The sequence below is a fragment of the Corylus avellana genome, chromosome ca8 (assembly GCF_901000735.1).
Source record: "Corylus avellana chromosome ca8, CavTom2PMs-1.0".
Taxonomy (NCBI): domain Eukaryota; kingdom Viridiplantae; phylum Streptophyta; class Magnoliopsida; order Fagales; family Betulaceae; genus Corylus; species Corylus avellana.
In genome coordinates this window covers 8810072-8826149 of record NC_081548.1, presented here as the reverse complement: position 1 = coordinate 8826149, position 16078 = coordinate 8810072, and the positions used below count along the sequence as shown (strand labels likewise).

The window sequence follows — 16078 nt, the reverse complement described above, 5'->3', positions numbered from 1 at the left end:
CCAAGATACGGGGCAAAACTTGCCCAATGCCGACCCGATCCGGGTTTAAATAAAAAAGTTAAAGTGTAGTGATATAGATTATAGATACTTTTTATTATTATTATTATTATTATTATTATTTTATTTTATTATTATTTTTTTTTAACTCAGAAAATCGTAACCTAAGACTTCGCTCTGTCATATTCGCTGCTGCCACTCCCGCCGCTCCCGCTCGCTTTGCGCCGATCTCCCAGCTGACGTCCCGCTCTTTTGCGCCGATCTACCTGCGAGCTGCTTAGTAAGGTTTGAATTCTACCCTTTGTGTTCACCAACAACAGCTTTCACTGGTAACTCCAATGGGCAATGATCTTTTATATGTTCTGGTTGATATTTTTCTTTCTTTGTCTGTCTGTGTTCTGACTCACTAATTCATATGCTGAGCTTCAGCGAGTAGTTTCTCTCTCACCATAATCTTCTTTCTCCTTTTCTTTTCCACTTGTGATACAATTTTCGCAGGCTTCGGCTGTGTATATATATCTTTAGTTTTTAGTACCCATATTATCCTCAACGAGGTTGACATGCCATTGTGATTGGATTTTTTCCTCAGTTGTCTAATCTGGATAAAGGGGTGGGTGTGTTTCTGTGTAATATTTCAGAGTTGTTTGGCAGTCTCTGGGAATTTCTGTTTGTAATTTAAAGGTTTGTTCTTGATTTCTCATTTGTGTGCGTTAAATTTCATGTACCCTATTGTCCTTTTTGAAAATATATGGCTGCCTTATTATTTAACATTCATGACTTGATGTTTTCTTGAAGTAAGTTTTCTTTTACTTCTATGCACATATGATTCTAGTTGGCTGTATGGCTGGTGAAGACTTCTTTTTTTAACAAGGATTTTGTTATATCTAAGCAACTTTGGATGTTATAGAAATGAGATTTTGTTCCTCTTTCATCCCTTCTAAGGACAAAACCAAGCTTTGGTTATTTCTAGAAAGCATCTGAGTATATATAGCAATTAAAAAATTCTTATCTAGGCTTGTGTTGCATAAAGTGGGATGAGCATGGTTTTATATCAGAGGCCGAGCCCACAATGCTTTATTTTTGGTGTTCTTTTTTTAGGTGATTTACAAAATACCTTACTGTTAGTGGGCTAATTAGGAGGAATTATCTGAGTAGCTTTTACAAATAAACCTCCTACTTTTGGTAGCAAATGAGATCTTCATAATTTTTTTTTTCACAAATTCTCTTACATGGCACTTCCGCTTTATTTGAGACACGAAATTTAGCATCCAGTAAGCCTTCAATTCTTGGATTTTCAAATTGCAGCAAAACACAGGGTTTAAATTAGTGGATATATGAAGAATCTGCGATTTTGGATTATTGAATTGGTTTTATATGAAGGATTATTTATTGTTATCTTTTGAGGCTCTTTTGTTCTGTAGAAACACAGGAATTGAAAATTCAACTTAGCGAAGCGAAGTGGCTTCTTAAGGCCTAGTTGAGCATGTTGGTTTGTGTTTATGGGTTGTTTTGTAACTTGTAAGTAAGAGTACTAGGTTTAAAAGTATTACCTTATTCAAATTTACAATTTTTTCCTGATAACCATTTGGTGTTTTTTGGGTTATAAACTCCTTCTTGTGTGTTTTTGTTTTGTTTTGTTTTTTTGTTTTTTGTTTTTATTTTTTTGTTTTGTTTTGTGAAGTGATTATCTTATCCATGTTATTGTATTATACAAATTGGTCATGACGGAGCCAAGGTTTATTTTCATTGGGACACTTAAATTGTAGATGTCAATTCACTGAAGATGTCATAAATTTTGCTTGTTTAAATGCAGTTCCTGCGGTTTCTGATCTGTTGCATTTAACTCGCTTGTGAGAATGGCTTCACGTTTCTGGACATCCCAGGTTCTTACCTTTATTTCAATACCTTATTAATATAAATTATTGGATTTTGTATTATTGTTGAACTTTATTTCAATACCTTCACGTTTCTGGACATCCCAGGTTCTTACCTTTATTTCAATACCTTATTAATATAAATTATTGGATTTTGTATTATTGTTGAACTTTAAGAACTGCCTTTGTTTAAGGATTTTGTAAGATCTTTTTGTGTTATTAACAGGGTGGCAGTGACTCCGAGGAGGAGGAGAGTGATTATGATGAAGAGATTGAGAATGGGGCCCCTGTAGACCCTGCCACCCAAGCTGCTGGAAGCAGATACCTTAAAGAAAATCCAAGTGATAGTGATGACTCTGGTGACCAAAAGCGGGTCGTTAGGTCTGCAAAAGATAAACGCTTCGAGGAAATGTCAGCCACAGTTGACCAAATGAAGAATGCCATGAAGATAAATGACTGGGTGAGCTTACAGGAAAGCTTTGACAAGATGAATAAACAACTGGAGAAAGTCATGCGCCTTACGGAGTCTGAAAAGGCCCCTAACCTTTACATTAAAGCACTTGTGATGTTGGAGGACTTTCTCAGTCAGGCTTTGGCCAACAAGGATGCAAAGAAGAAGATGAGCAGCAGCAATGCTAAGGCCTTGAACTCAATGAAACAGAAGCTGAAGAAAAACAACAAACAGTACGAGGATTTGATAAGTAAGTATAGGGAAAATCCTGAGAGTGATGAGGAAAGGGATGAGGATGAGGATGAGGATGAAGAAACTGATTCGGAGATTGAGGAGGATCCTACAAAGATTGAATTCAAAGATTCTGAAGATGAAGATGATGAAAAGGGCGGGGATAGCCAAGACGAAGATGATGGAGAGTGGGAGAAGAAGATGAGCAAGAGAGAGAAGCTCATGGATAAGCAATTCAAGAACCCTAGTGAGGTCACATGGGATACAGTTAACAAGAAATTCAAGGAGGTTGTGGCTGCTCGGGGTAGGAGAGGAACGGGAAGGTTTGAGCAGGTTGAACAGCTTACCTTTTTGACAAAGGTTGCCAAAACCCCTGCACAGAAGATTGAAATTCTATTCAGTGTTGTCTCTGCACAATTTGATGTCAACCCGGGTCTCAATGGCCACATGCCCATAAATGTATGGAAGAAATGTGTACAGAATATGCTTGTGATACTGGACATTCTCATCCAGTATCCCAACATAGTGGTGGATGATATGGTAGAGCCTGATGAGAATGAAACCCAGAAGGGGCCAGACTATAATGGGACAATCCAGGTTTGGGGAAACTTGGTTGCATTTGTTGAAAGGATAGATGCTGAGTTTTTCAAGAGCTTGCAATGCATTGATCCCCACACTCGTGAGTATGTTGAGAGACTCAGGGATGAGCCTATGTTTTCGGTTCTTGCTCAAAATGTCCAGGATTATTTAGAACGGGTTAGGGACTTCAAAGCTGCTGCAAAGGTTGCCTTAAAGCGGATTGAACTCATCTATTATAAGCCACAAGAGGTTTATGATGCCATGAGAAAACTGGCTGAGCTGACTGGAGATAGAGATAATGGAGAAGCAGGTGAGGAGCATAAAGTAGTTGAGGAAAGTAGGGGTCCATCTCCATTTATTGTTACTCCAGAGCTTGTTCCTCGGAAACCCACATTTCCAGAGAGTAGCCGGACCTTGATGGATTGTCTGGTGTCCCTCATCTATAAGTATGGAGATGAGCGGACTAAGGCCCGTGCCATGCTCTGTGACATTTACCACCATGCTATCTTGGATGAGTTTTCAACTTCACGTGACTTGCTGCTTATGAGTCACCTGCAAGATAGCATCCAACATATGGACATATCAACACAGATCCTTTTCAACAGGGCAATGGCACAACTTGGTCTATGCGCGTTCCGGGTTGGATTAATCACCGAAGGCCATGGATGCCTTTCTGAACTATATTCAGGTGGAAGGGTAAAGGAGTTGCTTGCACAAGGTGTTTCACAAAGCCGATACCATGAGAAGACTCCAGAACAGGTACTGATGCCTGTGTTCTTGTTTCATATGTAGATTAATGATGATGTGTTGTTGATGCTGTATTTTTTTAATGACAGAGTAACATGTTGGTGCTTTTGAAATTATATCCCAATTCAAGGTCCTTGTATTCATTTCATTCTTGGAGGGACAATTTTTCTCTAACCCATCTATAAATTTGCCATGTGTCCTTTAGCATGTGAAAAACATGCTTTTTTAATTGAAAAATGTTACACACTCCCAAGTGCATACTCCTTAACGTAATAATGCAAATTACCATTGGATCCAAAATTCAATAGTGATTTATCTAAAATCTAATGGTGATTGTCACTGCCACGTTAGGGAATGTGAGAGTGGCCAGTGGAAATGTGTCTAGCATTTCTCTTTTTAATTAGCATGCGAAAATCATATGGTTTTTCATAGAACTATTAAAAAAAAAAAAAAGCTTCTCACAAGCTCAAGAGGGCACTTGGCAATTTTATAACCCAGTTTGGAGGAAATCTCTGTCTTTGGCGACGATGACTTTTTCTTTTTTCTTTTTTATACTTTTGACAGGATTAATAAATGATTATAATCAGTTGCTTTTGAATTTTTCTTTTGAATGGGAGCAAGTGAAAAACGTCCTAAGAAGGATTGCTTTTGTGTTTTCATCTAGAATCAAGAAATAGAAACACCTTTATGTTTGCATCTCTTCTGGTAAATATTGTTGTTGGGTTAGCTTCAGTGCATCTCCTATGTGATATAAATAATATTCATATTATTTATGTATATGTCCAAGGGCTCACTTTTGTAAATGCTTCCCCTTAAATGTAAAACAGGAAAGGATCGAAAGGAGACGTCAGATGCCGTACCATATGCACATAAATCTTGAGCTGCTGGAGGCTGTCCATCTGATATGTGCTATGCTGCTGGAAGTGCCCAACATGGCAGCAAACACTCATGATCCAAAACGCAAGGTCATAAGTAAGACTTTCCGGCGATTGCTTGAGGTGAGTGAGAGGCAAACATTCACAGGTCCCCCAGAAAATGTCAGAGACCACATAATGGCAGCCACCAGGGCCCTTAGCAAGGGAGACTTTGAGAAGGCTTTTGATGTTATCACGTCCCTGGATGCATGGAAGCTCTTCAGGAATCGAGATAATGTCCTTGAGATGCTCAAGGCTAAGATCAAGGAAGAGGCACTGAGGACCTACCTATTTACGTACTCCTCATCCTATGATTCCCTGAGCTTGGACCAGCTCATTAAAATGTTTGACCTCTCAGATGCCCAGATTCACAGCATTGTTAGCAAGATGATGATCAGTGAGGAGCTTTATGCAAGTTGGGACCAACCAACCCAGTGCATTGTTTTCCATGATGTTGAACACACTAGGTTACAGGCTCTGGCATTCCAGTTAACAGAAAAGCTTTCTGTCCTTGCAGAAAGTAATGAGAGGGCAACAGAAGCAAGGATAGGTGGTGGTGGTTTGGATCTACCTCCAAGGCGGAGAGATAACCAGGATTATAATGCTGGGGGAGGTAGGTGGCAAGAGAGCTTTTCTTTCACTCAGGGAAGGCAAGGTGGTGGATCTGGGCGTACAGGATATGGTGCTGGTGGAGGGAGGCCTTTGGCACTAGGCCAAGCTGCTGGAGGTGGGTACTCAAGGGACCGGACAGGTCAGTCCCGAGGCACCGGTGCTGGCTATCCGGGTACACGATATCAAGATGCTGCGTATGGAGGTGGGTCAGGGAGGACTGCTTATCAAAGTGGTTCAGCCGTGAGGGGATCGCAGATGGATTCTTCAAACCGCATGGTCAGTCTCAACAGGGGATTTCGTTCTTAGAAACATATAGTGAGACTAGTGGCTGAGAAAAACCTACTGATTAGAGTTCTTGCGTTACAGAAGCCCTTACATCAGATGCATATAGCCTATGAATAGGAGCAGTAGGAGCAAAAGATGGCCATCTCTCCCAAGCAAGAAAATGGATGCTCTAACGCTCAACGGCTTTCTAGCCGCTCAATCTGTTGCTTGTTCACTATAGCACTAAGGCTATTCGTGTCTGAGCATAAGTCCCACAAGTGCTTAAACATAGCTGGCTTGTTCCACTCTTCCATGTGATTACACCCAAAGCACACACTTGGTCCCACGCCACCTTAGCTCCTTTGGTGCTCAACTCACTGCTAGCTTTGTCCTGGAATGTCTTCAAGAAGGGTGTGAGACGAGTGGAGCTCACAAAGAGAGTCCCAATGATGCTGATAGGGGCCCAATCCAAATTTGTTTCATTTTCTTGCAATTTTTGAATTTTACCTTCAGTTTATCTAAAGTTCCAACCTGAACTTGGGACTTTGAAAGTGGATATTTATGCTTATGCTTGTTGCTGCCATGACAGCAAGCGTACTCTTTCATCGTGTTTTGTTTCATCAGTTGCCTGTAATGTTAGTTTACTTGTATGAGTTGGTGGAATGATTTTGTTTGACAGACTTGAAAACTAGTGTGAGTTTTGTTGTGTTTTTCTTCTCAATCAGCTCCAAAAAGCTCCCATGGAAATCATTTGAATTAGCATCTTCTCATTTCATTTGAATCGATAATATTTTGTTAGTTATATTGGAGGGATATTTTTGTCTCTTAAAAAGGTAAAAAGACAAAAATATCTCTTCAATATAATTAACCGGATATTATCTAATTCAAATAAACTGTAAAGGATTATGTTCCTTGTCTAATAATCAATTGATAATAATGGTTTGAGCATTTGGAGAAGTTCGTTCTCCAAATGTACAAAGAAAGAAAATGGGTTTTCATATTCATCTTCAATGCCTCATACAATCCTCTCATGAGTCTAATATAGACTCAGCCCCTAACTACTTGGGCCTTACTAGGGGCCCAACTTCTCAGACAAAATGGGCTTTTCAGCCCAACTATTCAACTCTTGACCTAAAGGCCCAAGGGCCCACTAACCTGATATCTTATAACTACCTTGGATTCTAACTCTAGTAACCTGTGTGGACGTTCCATTAATTTCCAACCAAAAAGAATTACTGAACTTATAAGGAAAGAAAAGTATGCAAACAGTACGGGAGCTGACTACTTTTGTAAGAATTGGGGTTGTGTTTGGCAAATCATTTTATCCCCTCAAACACATTTACCTACAATTTTTTTTTTTTTTCAAAAAAATTAACATCAAAATATTTTTCCTTTTTTTTTTTTTTTTAATTTTTTATATCACGTTATTCACTTTTTATTATTATTCAAATATAAAAATTACTGCTAAACAAAATCTTTTCACTTTTTAATACAAAAAAATTCAAAACTTTGTACCACATCAATACATCAAATCCTTATTAAAATTATTAGATTTAGAAATGATGCACTCTTAAGAAAGAAATGCTAATGAAAAGGCTCAACGAGGTAACTAGCAACAATATATCATGAAAACAAATTACAAGCTCAAGGTATAGCAAAATGGCCAAATCTCATTTATCAAGGATTTGCATAATTCTTCAACATTCATGACTTCTCATATTCAAGCGTGGCATAAAAATTAATGAATTTTTAGCATTTGGCCAAAAGAATGAATAATGAGACTAGCAGCGGAATAATTTCTGTGCTTCCAAATGAAATATGATATCACAAAAATTTTCACTTTCCAAAGAATGTTTGGCTCAAAGCTCACAAGGGTTAAAAATCTCCACATTGTTATCTTCAAAATTTTCTAAGTCATCTCTATCTTTAACAAAGAAACATGTTTATGTGCAATAAATTGAGCATGACAACAGTGAAATTCATGACTAAAATCTTATTCATGGACTTTGCACCTTAAATATGTTTGTTTATGCTTGTGAGGAAACCCTTAGCTCTATGTTGGGTTCATGGGCAAAACCTTTACGTCTCAGTGAGCATGTCACATCAACTGAGTGTATGTTAAAAAATTTAAAATCATATATCTACTCAACAAAATACAGAAATAAAGACTCAAGAAACAAAAAACTTTTTTTTTTTAATCTAGGGCAACAAGATTTTGTTATAGGTTTGAAAGAAAAAAAATACTATCAACTACTAAAGAATTTTCACATGCTCTCAAAACTCAATGCGAGTGAAAATTTTCAGCCAACATAAACACACTTGAAATTTCAAATATACATGACCTTGAATTTCTATTAGAAAATATGTTTTGATTCAAGTCTTACCGGTGTTAACACTCAAAGATTGAAATCACTTTGAAATAGGTGTAACACCTGCAAGTATATGTGAATTGAATAATGAAAGCAAAATTAAACATCATAGATCATATGAAAACCACTTAATCAAGAAACAATTAGTCTTATGAAAGGATGTCAAAAATAATTTACACCACACTAATTGATTAGTCATGAAAATCTTTGAACCATACATTCGTCAAGATCAACTAAGGGCTTTTATTGGGACATAATGTAGGGTTAAGAAAATAGAAAGGGGTAACTTCACTATAGACCCCTGAATTACCATCCGATTTGACAAGCCCCCTAAACTTTAAAACCTCTCAATTTGGACCCTGAACTTTCAATTGCAATCAATTTGAACCACTCCGTCAAATTGAATCTTTAACCTCAAACAAAATTGTCATCACATGACCTGCACGTGGTTTTTAACCGCATCCATACCCGTTATACCCTCATACTTACTAACTGAAATGTCCAAACCACCCTTCTTCAAAAAAGCCCAAATTTTTTAACCTAAATGTGAAAACTCAAGTGAGCACTGTTTGCCAAACATTTCAAAAAGTGGTCACGAACCCTACTCTTCGTTGTTGGTGAACCGTAATAGCTGAAGTTGGGGTGTCGATTTGCAGCGATTTACTCTATAATCGTATCTAAATTAGTTCGTGACTACGATTATCAAGTAAGTTTAACGTTATCCCAAATTTTATATTTTAGGGTTTGTAGTTTACATTTTCTGAAAGTTGTGTTTGATCTTAAATTTGTATTGGAGATTTAGGGGTTTTGCATGTAACGTTTCTAGAAGGGATTTTGTGAAGTTTTTAGTTTGGCTATTATTTATTTGTAGTGGGTCATATTCTTGTCTTTTTCTGCATTAAAAGTTGTTTTTTTTAATAATGTTGTTAAAAGTTCTTATTTTTTTGGTCATCTTGTCGTTGATAGTCATTGTTTATTACTAAAGTGAAGCCCCCTAATTTTGAGGGGTATGTTTTTCTGATTTAAGTGTGGTTCCCTAGTTGGTGCTTGTGTTGGACACGTGATTAGCACTATGAATATTATACATTAAATAAAGTGGTCACTTTCATTGTAATTTTCATTGTTTGGTTGCTGACTTTAAAATGGACAAATGTAAATGCATATTGGCAGGAGATAAACCTTTTTTGTGAAGTTGTTGTTGGTTGGTTAGTGGCTAGTCTGAGTATAGGGGTAATGTAGTCATTTGCTGCTTGTGTATGTATGAGACCAGTTTGCATTATGTTTCAACAATTAAATAAGTTAAAAGTGTCGGTTTTTTATAAATGTTTATGTCATTTACTTTTACACATAAATAGGGGTATTGTATTGCACATTTACAACTTTCTCATTGTATTAGTTTTGAGTGTTTGGAATTGTTTGGGGTATTCTATTGCACATTTCAATCTTTCAATGTAATGAATGTGGTAGGACACGTGATAGGTACATTGTCTATGATGTTTAAGGTGCACCATGGGAGTACTTTTAATAGGCAACATATGATTAATTATACTGGGGGCGATGTTAGTAATTACCCAGACCCATATGATGGGAATAAATTGAATTTTTCTGATATAGACGACATATGTAAGACATATGAGTATAGGTCTGGGTACCTTGTTTAGTACAATTTACCAAGATTGACTTTAGACCAAGGGTTAAGACTTATGTCCACGGACCACAATGTAACTAAAATGGTGGCAAACCATGTAGGCCATGACCTTGTAGTATTATATGTAGTAATGTATGGTGTAGTAGATGTTGTAGTTGAAGGAGATAATGAAGAGAATTCAGAGTATAAGAGGAGAGTTGTGTTTAAGAAGGATTCTTTCTGGGATGACGTTCTTAGTGATGTTACATATTGTCTTGATTCGGATGAGGATACTACTCATGGTTATGGGGACATTGATGAGGGAGTTGGAAATGAAGAGGCAGAGGTAGAAGGGGATGGCACTGTTGGAAATGTTGGTGAGATTGGGAAAAATGATGAGGATGTCGTTGGAAATATTGGGGAGGGTGATGCAAATGGAAATGATGGAGAACATAGAGGTGGGGAAGAGAGGGAAGAGAGTGATGGTAGTTCAGATATGGACGATAGTAATTAGCTAAGGTCACCACATTCTAGTGGTGATGATGGTGTAGTGCACTCAACTCATAGTGATGTAACCAAAAGGGTACAGTTTAATTCTACTGACTTGAGTAATCCAACATTGATTGTATGGAATACATTTCACAATGTAGTTGAATTTAGAAAAGCTGTGAGACAATACAACATTATGAGAGGAAATGACTTGAAATTCAAGAAAAATGAAAATAAAAGGATTGTGATTGTTTGCAAAGACACAAGGTGCAAATATAGGATAAATGGGAGATAGTTGAAGAATGAGTTGACATTCATTTTAGTATCCCTAAGGCCAAAACACACTTGCACTAGAAGATACCAAAATCATAAGGTCAACTCGAGTTGAATTGTTGAGTAGTGCATGGATTCTTTTAGGGAGCACCCAAACATGAGGTGTTGCAGAAAAAGGTGAATGCCAAATGGAATAAGGATGTCCATTTGAGTTCTCTATATAGGGCAAGGAAAAAAGTAAGAGAAACAATCTATGAGAAATTAGATAAGTAGTACCATCGTTTATGGGATTATTGCTCCATGGTTAGGAGTGTTAATGTGGGTAGTTGTTTGATTTTGATGGTTGAGAGACCAATGTCTGAGGTACCATGCAAATTTCAAAAGCTCTTTACATTTCATTGGCAGCCATGAAAATTGGTTTCAAGGAAGGGTGTAGGCTTGTTGTGGGTGTTGATACATGTTTTTTAAAGGGTATGTATAAGGGGCAGCTAATGGCTGCTTGTTATGCTAAATACTACCTAAATTAATAGATAATATTTAGTACGTTTTACTCGCAAGTCCACAAGATCAAACGATAGTATAGTGCAACAAGTACAAGATCGATCCCACGAGGATTGTTGATTTTGTTTTAGAATTGATAAAAATATTAACTTGTCACTAAATTAATATTGTGAAAAAGAAATATAAAAAGATATAAAGATAAATGAAAAGCTAAAGGTAGGGCTTTAATATCCACTACTAATCATACTTAGATAATATAACAATATGACAATGATTCAATCATATTGTGAATACTTAATGTTTGCCAACCTAAGGGTATGAGTGTCTACTCCTTAAGTTATTGATTTTCCTAAGCAACGAATTAGGCATGTGTGTCTACTCTAATTCTTTTTTTTTTTTAAAGGATTTAGCATAAGTGTCTACTAAGTTGTTATTTAAGAAAGCATAAATTTATGAAAATCAACAAACATATGTGGCCTAGGGCATGGGTGTCTACTCTCGGTTCCCCATGTTGATTAAACCAAGAATTTGGTGTGGATATCTTTTGTTACTCTTATTAAACCCAGGACTCAATCATCCAAATTGATTTAATTAACTAATCCATACCACATGCATATAATGGTCAGTCACATACATATGAGGAATTCAAGAAAACAAAAATTAATCAAGTTAAGCAACACAATAAGATTACCACAAAGGAACCAATATTGAAATATTAAATAAACATAATTAGGGCTTCAATCTAGCCCTCCTTAAGAGTTAGTTACACATAATTAAAATAAAATTAAAAATAAAAGGAAAAGAAATAACCGAAAACCGCTTTTAGAAGTAGCTTCCAATTCCTTTCCCCAAAGTTGTCTCATTCAAATTGTATATTGAATTGTAAGGCTTAGAGATCTATTTATAGGGCTTAGGAGAGTCCTATAAGCCCTAGTAATGCTAGAAAATTTGGAGATTTAAGTCCTAGTCCAACTAGGATAAAGAAAACCTAAGTCCAAATCGGAATAGGATTCGTCCAGAATTGAGTTCTTATCTTGCGGGGTGATTTTGGCATTGCGACGTTCCGAATTAGGAAAATGCTATTTCAAAATGATTTGTATAATTTTGAGTTAGCTTTCCAATGCCGCTTGAATCACCTCAATCAAGTATTTAAGAGGAAAGTTATGGTCAAAATACCAAGACATATGCATAATCTAATTTTGAATCCAATCCGATTTTGACTCTAATTTGAGAAATTCCGATTTAATAATTTCCTTTATTTGATTAAACTTAACCATGATTGGCTAAGCTTAACCATATCTTTTAGGTCTTTCCAATTTGCCCTTTAAGCTTGGAACTTTTTCGGAAATGCTTTATTTTCTTCCAAAAACCTATAGAACAAAGAAAATACAAAAATGAAGTAAAAGAGCACAAACTATCAACACTAAGGAATTAACACATATAAGTTTAAGGGCTAAAATATGAATATTTTGGCACTTAACACACCCCCAAACTTACATATTGCTAGTCCCTTAGCAATACGAAACTAAAAACAAAATGGAAAAATAAAAACAAAAAGATAAATCCATCTTTTGTGGGATGTACGGTTGCATTTAGCATATGCAACAAGCCTTTTAAACCCCTAGGAATTCCTTAGAGGGCGAGTGAAGTCTCGTGAGGGTTTTCTAGAAATGTTACCCACAAACGTTATGCAAGAGTTCATATTATTCAAACATTAAGGTATCACTCAAAACCATGATTTTTCATTCATTAGCAAGCTTAAAAAGATAAACTCCATCTTCACAATGAATTGGAATTTTAAAATTTAATCACTTACAAAAGACATGCTAAGGCATCACAACTTCGAAACAGTGTAAAGTGAACTAGTACATAAATATGAAGCTTCGAAGTATTTCCAATGTGCAATGTCTCCATATTTCAAAGTTCACTGAAATCTCTATTAGAATGAACAACAATGGCATATTTTTCTTTTTCTTCTTCTTTTTTTTTTTTTTTTTTTTGGGTTAGGTTGTGCAATGTTTGGTTCCCTTAAGCTTTCTAATTGACCCATGTAGCGAGTGTTAAGTCAATGACTCCCAAACCAGAGGGTTTTAGGGCATTAGGTGTAGAGACACCCCTAGGTCTTACTAACTCGAGTCAAAAAGGCTATAAAACCAAACTAACCATGACATTAATCAAATCAAAATTCTTCACCTTTTGACGTGAACACTCAATGCTTTGAGGCAAGAGGCCCAGTTACTTAGTGAAAAGCTTATCAATGATTTTTTTTTTTTCACATATATATATACCAAAGTATCCATCTAATAAGTCATCAGTTTAACTCAAAACATAAAAACACACACATCAGACTTTCATGTCATACCACACAAATTATGTGCCAATGTGCTTGTGTAAGATTAGATCAAACATATGAATTCTCAACTGTCCTAAGCAAGTAACCAAACTGAAAAACTCAATTATCCGATTATATGTTCAAAATTTTAAGCTCACCAATGAAATCAAATCACAATTTTTAAGATCAACCAAAATTTTAAGACAAACATGAACATATATATATATATATATATATATATATATATATTCTTTTCACAAACAACAAAAATAAAATAAAACTGGGAATTTTTTTTTTCCATAAACAATAAAAATAAAAATAAAATAGAACAGGGACAAAGTGTGTGTAAAGTGTCTCCCATACCCCCAAACTTAAATTACACGTTGTCCCTAATGTGTCTATAACATGGAAAGAATTTACCTGGGATATGGATGAAATTGTTTGGAATAGCATGGCTCATAGCACACCCCCAAACTTGAACTGAAGCACACTTGTCCTTGCAAAACAAAATACTAAAATAACAACGGAAAACAAAAAGAACTAAACATAAAAATAAAATAAAAACAAATAAACAAGGAAATAAAAAGAATATGCTGTGGGGTGCCTCTCATGAACGCTAAGTTTAACGTCTTCAGCCAGACTTTGGTACTTTAAACTTGAAGCACCAATTATTCCTTCTCTTGCACCAAAGGGAATGAATCTTTTCTGTTGCAAGATGCTTCCGAATGTTTATAGATCGAGCACACTTAAAAATAAAAATAAAATCGAACTGGGACAAAGTGTGTGTAAAGTGTCTCCCATACCCCCCAAACTTAAATTACACATTGTCCCTAATGTGTCTATAACATGGAAAGAATTTACCTGGGATATGGATGAAATTGTTTGGAATAACATGGCTCATAGCACACCCCCAAACTTGAACTGAAGCACACTTGTCCCTGCAAAACAAAATACTAAAATAACAACGGAAAACAAAAAGAACTAAAAATAAAAATAAAATAAAAACAAATAAACAAGAAAATAAAAAGAATATGCTGTGGGGTGCCTCCCATGAACGCTAAGTTTAACGTCTTCAGCCAGACTTTGGTACTTTAAACTTGAAGCACCAATTATTCCTTCTCTTGCACCAAAGGGAATGAATCTTTTATGTTGCAAGATGCTTCCGAGTGTTTATAGATCGAGGATGACCACTTTGAGTTTTCTCCAACAGTTTCTCATCCGGGAGGGAATCATGAACTGGATAATACTCAGAGAATTCATCTATCTTGATGTCCTCAATTTGCTCATCACATAGCCCCAACAAACTTCTCTCTTGGATTCTTAGTAATTCGGGAATAGGAGCTGATGTTGAAGAAGTCTCAGTGTTCTCTTCCTTTTCCCGATGTAGCTCCTCTAGAACCTCAGTTTGCTCATCTTCTTCTTCCACCTTGTTGTTCTTAGGAGTGGAATCCAATAAGGCATCAGCTTGCTCATGTATCATGTCAAGGTCCAGATCAAATTCATATTGAGCAAAGTGCTCTTCCAATGGATCCTCCAGACTTGGCTCACTAAACATCTCAGCTTGCTTGAAGAACTTGTCAAGATCCAAGTCAAACTCAAATTGATCAAAACGCTCTTTCAATGGATTCTCAAGACTTGGCTCATTAAAAGTCTCAGCATACTCAAGTAGCTTGTCAAGGTCAAGGTCACCTCGAAATTCATCAAAGCACTCTCCCAAAGGATCCTTAAGACTTGGCTCATTAGAAGTTTCAGCATGCTCAAGTAGCTTGTCCAGGTCTAGGTCACCTCCAATTTGATCAAAACGCTCTCCCATCGGATCCTCAAGACTTGGCTCACAAAAACTCTCATCAACAGTTTCTTCTAAACTTGCATGCGCTTCTTCTAACGCAGAATTCTTTGGAGGAGGTATCTCTTCTTGGTATTGTTGAGGTGGAGAGGAATATGAATAGTCATATATGGAAGATGGTTCCTCTGCATGAGCTATTATCTTGAAAATGGATTGCCTCAGATTGGGACTAAGACATGAATATGATTGGCCATAGAACTGGCGAGATGACTCATCTTCATGAAGTTGTGGTGCTTGAATTCTAGGAGCTTGAGCTTGCCATGAAAGATTATACTGTTGGCTCCATGATGGGTTATAGGAATCAAAATAGCGGTCGGCTCCCGATCTAGAGAACGATGTATTCTTATGCCCAAAATTTTGTTAGAAATTTGTCTTATTGAAGGACATTCTCTAACATTGTGATAAGGGTCATGGCATAATAAACATGGTTCATAGGGCGTTGGAATGCCTCCCCACATGTGTGAAATAAAGAATAAAATAACAAAAAGTTAAAAGAAAAAAAAAATTAAAAATAAACAAAATTAAAAATAAAACTTACAAAGATGCAAACTCAACTGACTCTGCATGAAATAAAAGAAAAAATCAGATCTATAATTAGTGCAGTAACTGTACTGCAGTCTGGATGTGCGATTGATTGCACTGGTGCGCTCGATCGCCCTAGTTGGGCGCTCGAACGCACCTCCAAAGGCATAACAGGAACTGCCGAAAAAACTAGAAAAACAAAAAAAAAAATTTAAAACAAAGATAAATTAAAGGAAAAAAAATTCTAAACAAAATCAAACAATCCCCGGCAACGGCGCCAAAAACTTGTTGTGCTAAATACTACCTAAATTAATAGATAATATTTAGTACGCTTTACTCACAAGTGCACAAGATCAAATGATAGTATAGTGCAACAAGTACGAGATCGATCTCACGATGATTGTTGATTTTGTTTTAGAATTGATAAAAATATTAACTTATCACTAAATT

The 16078-nt window shown here is 36.4% G+C and overlaps 1 protein-coding gene across 2 annotated transcripts; it reads left to right on the top strand.

Annotated features, from left to right (window-relative positions):
• Positions 1-167: 167 nt before the first annotated feature.
• On the top strand, positions 168-6390 carry LOC132189294 (eukaryotic translation initiation factor 3 subunit C-like). 2 transcript variants are annotated; one of them, XM_059603964.1, is made up of 4 exons: positions 168-282; positions 1811-1880; positions 2098-3891; positions 4707-6390. In XM_059603964.1, the coding sequence occupies exons 2-4, from the start codon at positions 1854-1856 to the stop codon at positions 5709-5711; spliced, it is 2826 nt and encodes a 941-aa protein (XP_059459947.1). In that variant the 5' UTR covers positions 168-282; positions 1811-1853; the 3' UTR covers positions 5712-6390. The 2 variants fall into 2 exon arrangements, with proteins under 2 accessions (XP_059459947.1, XP_059459948.1); XM_059603965.1 differs by lacking the exon at positions 168-282 and adding an exon at positions 659-678.
• Positions 6391-16078: the final 9688 nt, after the last annotated feature.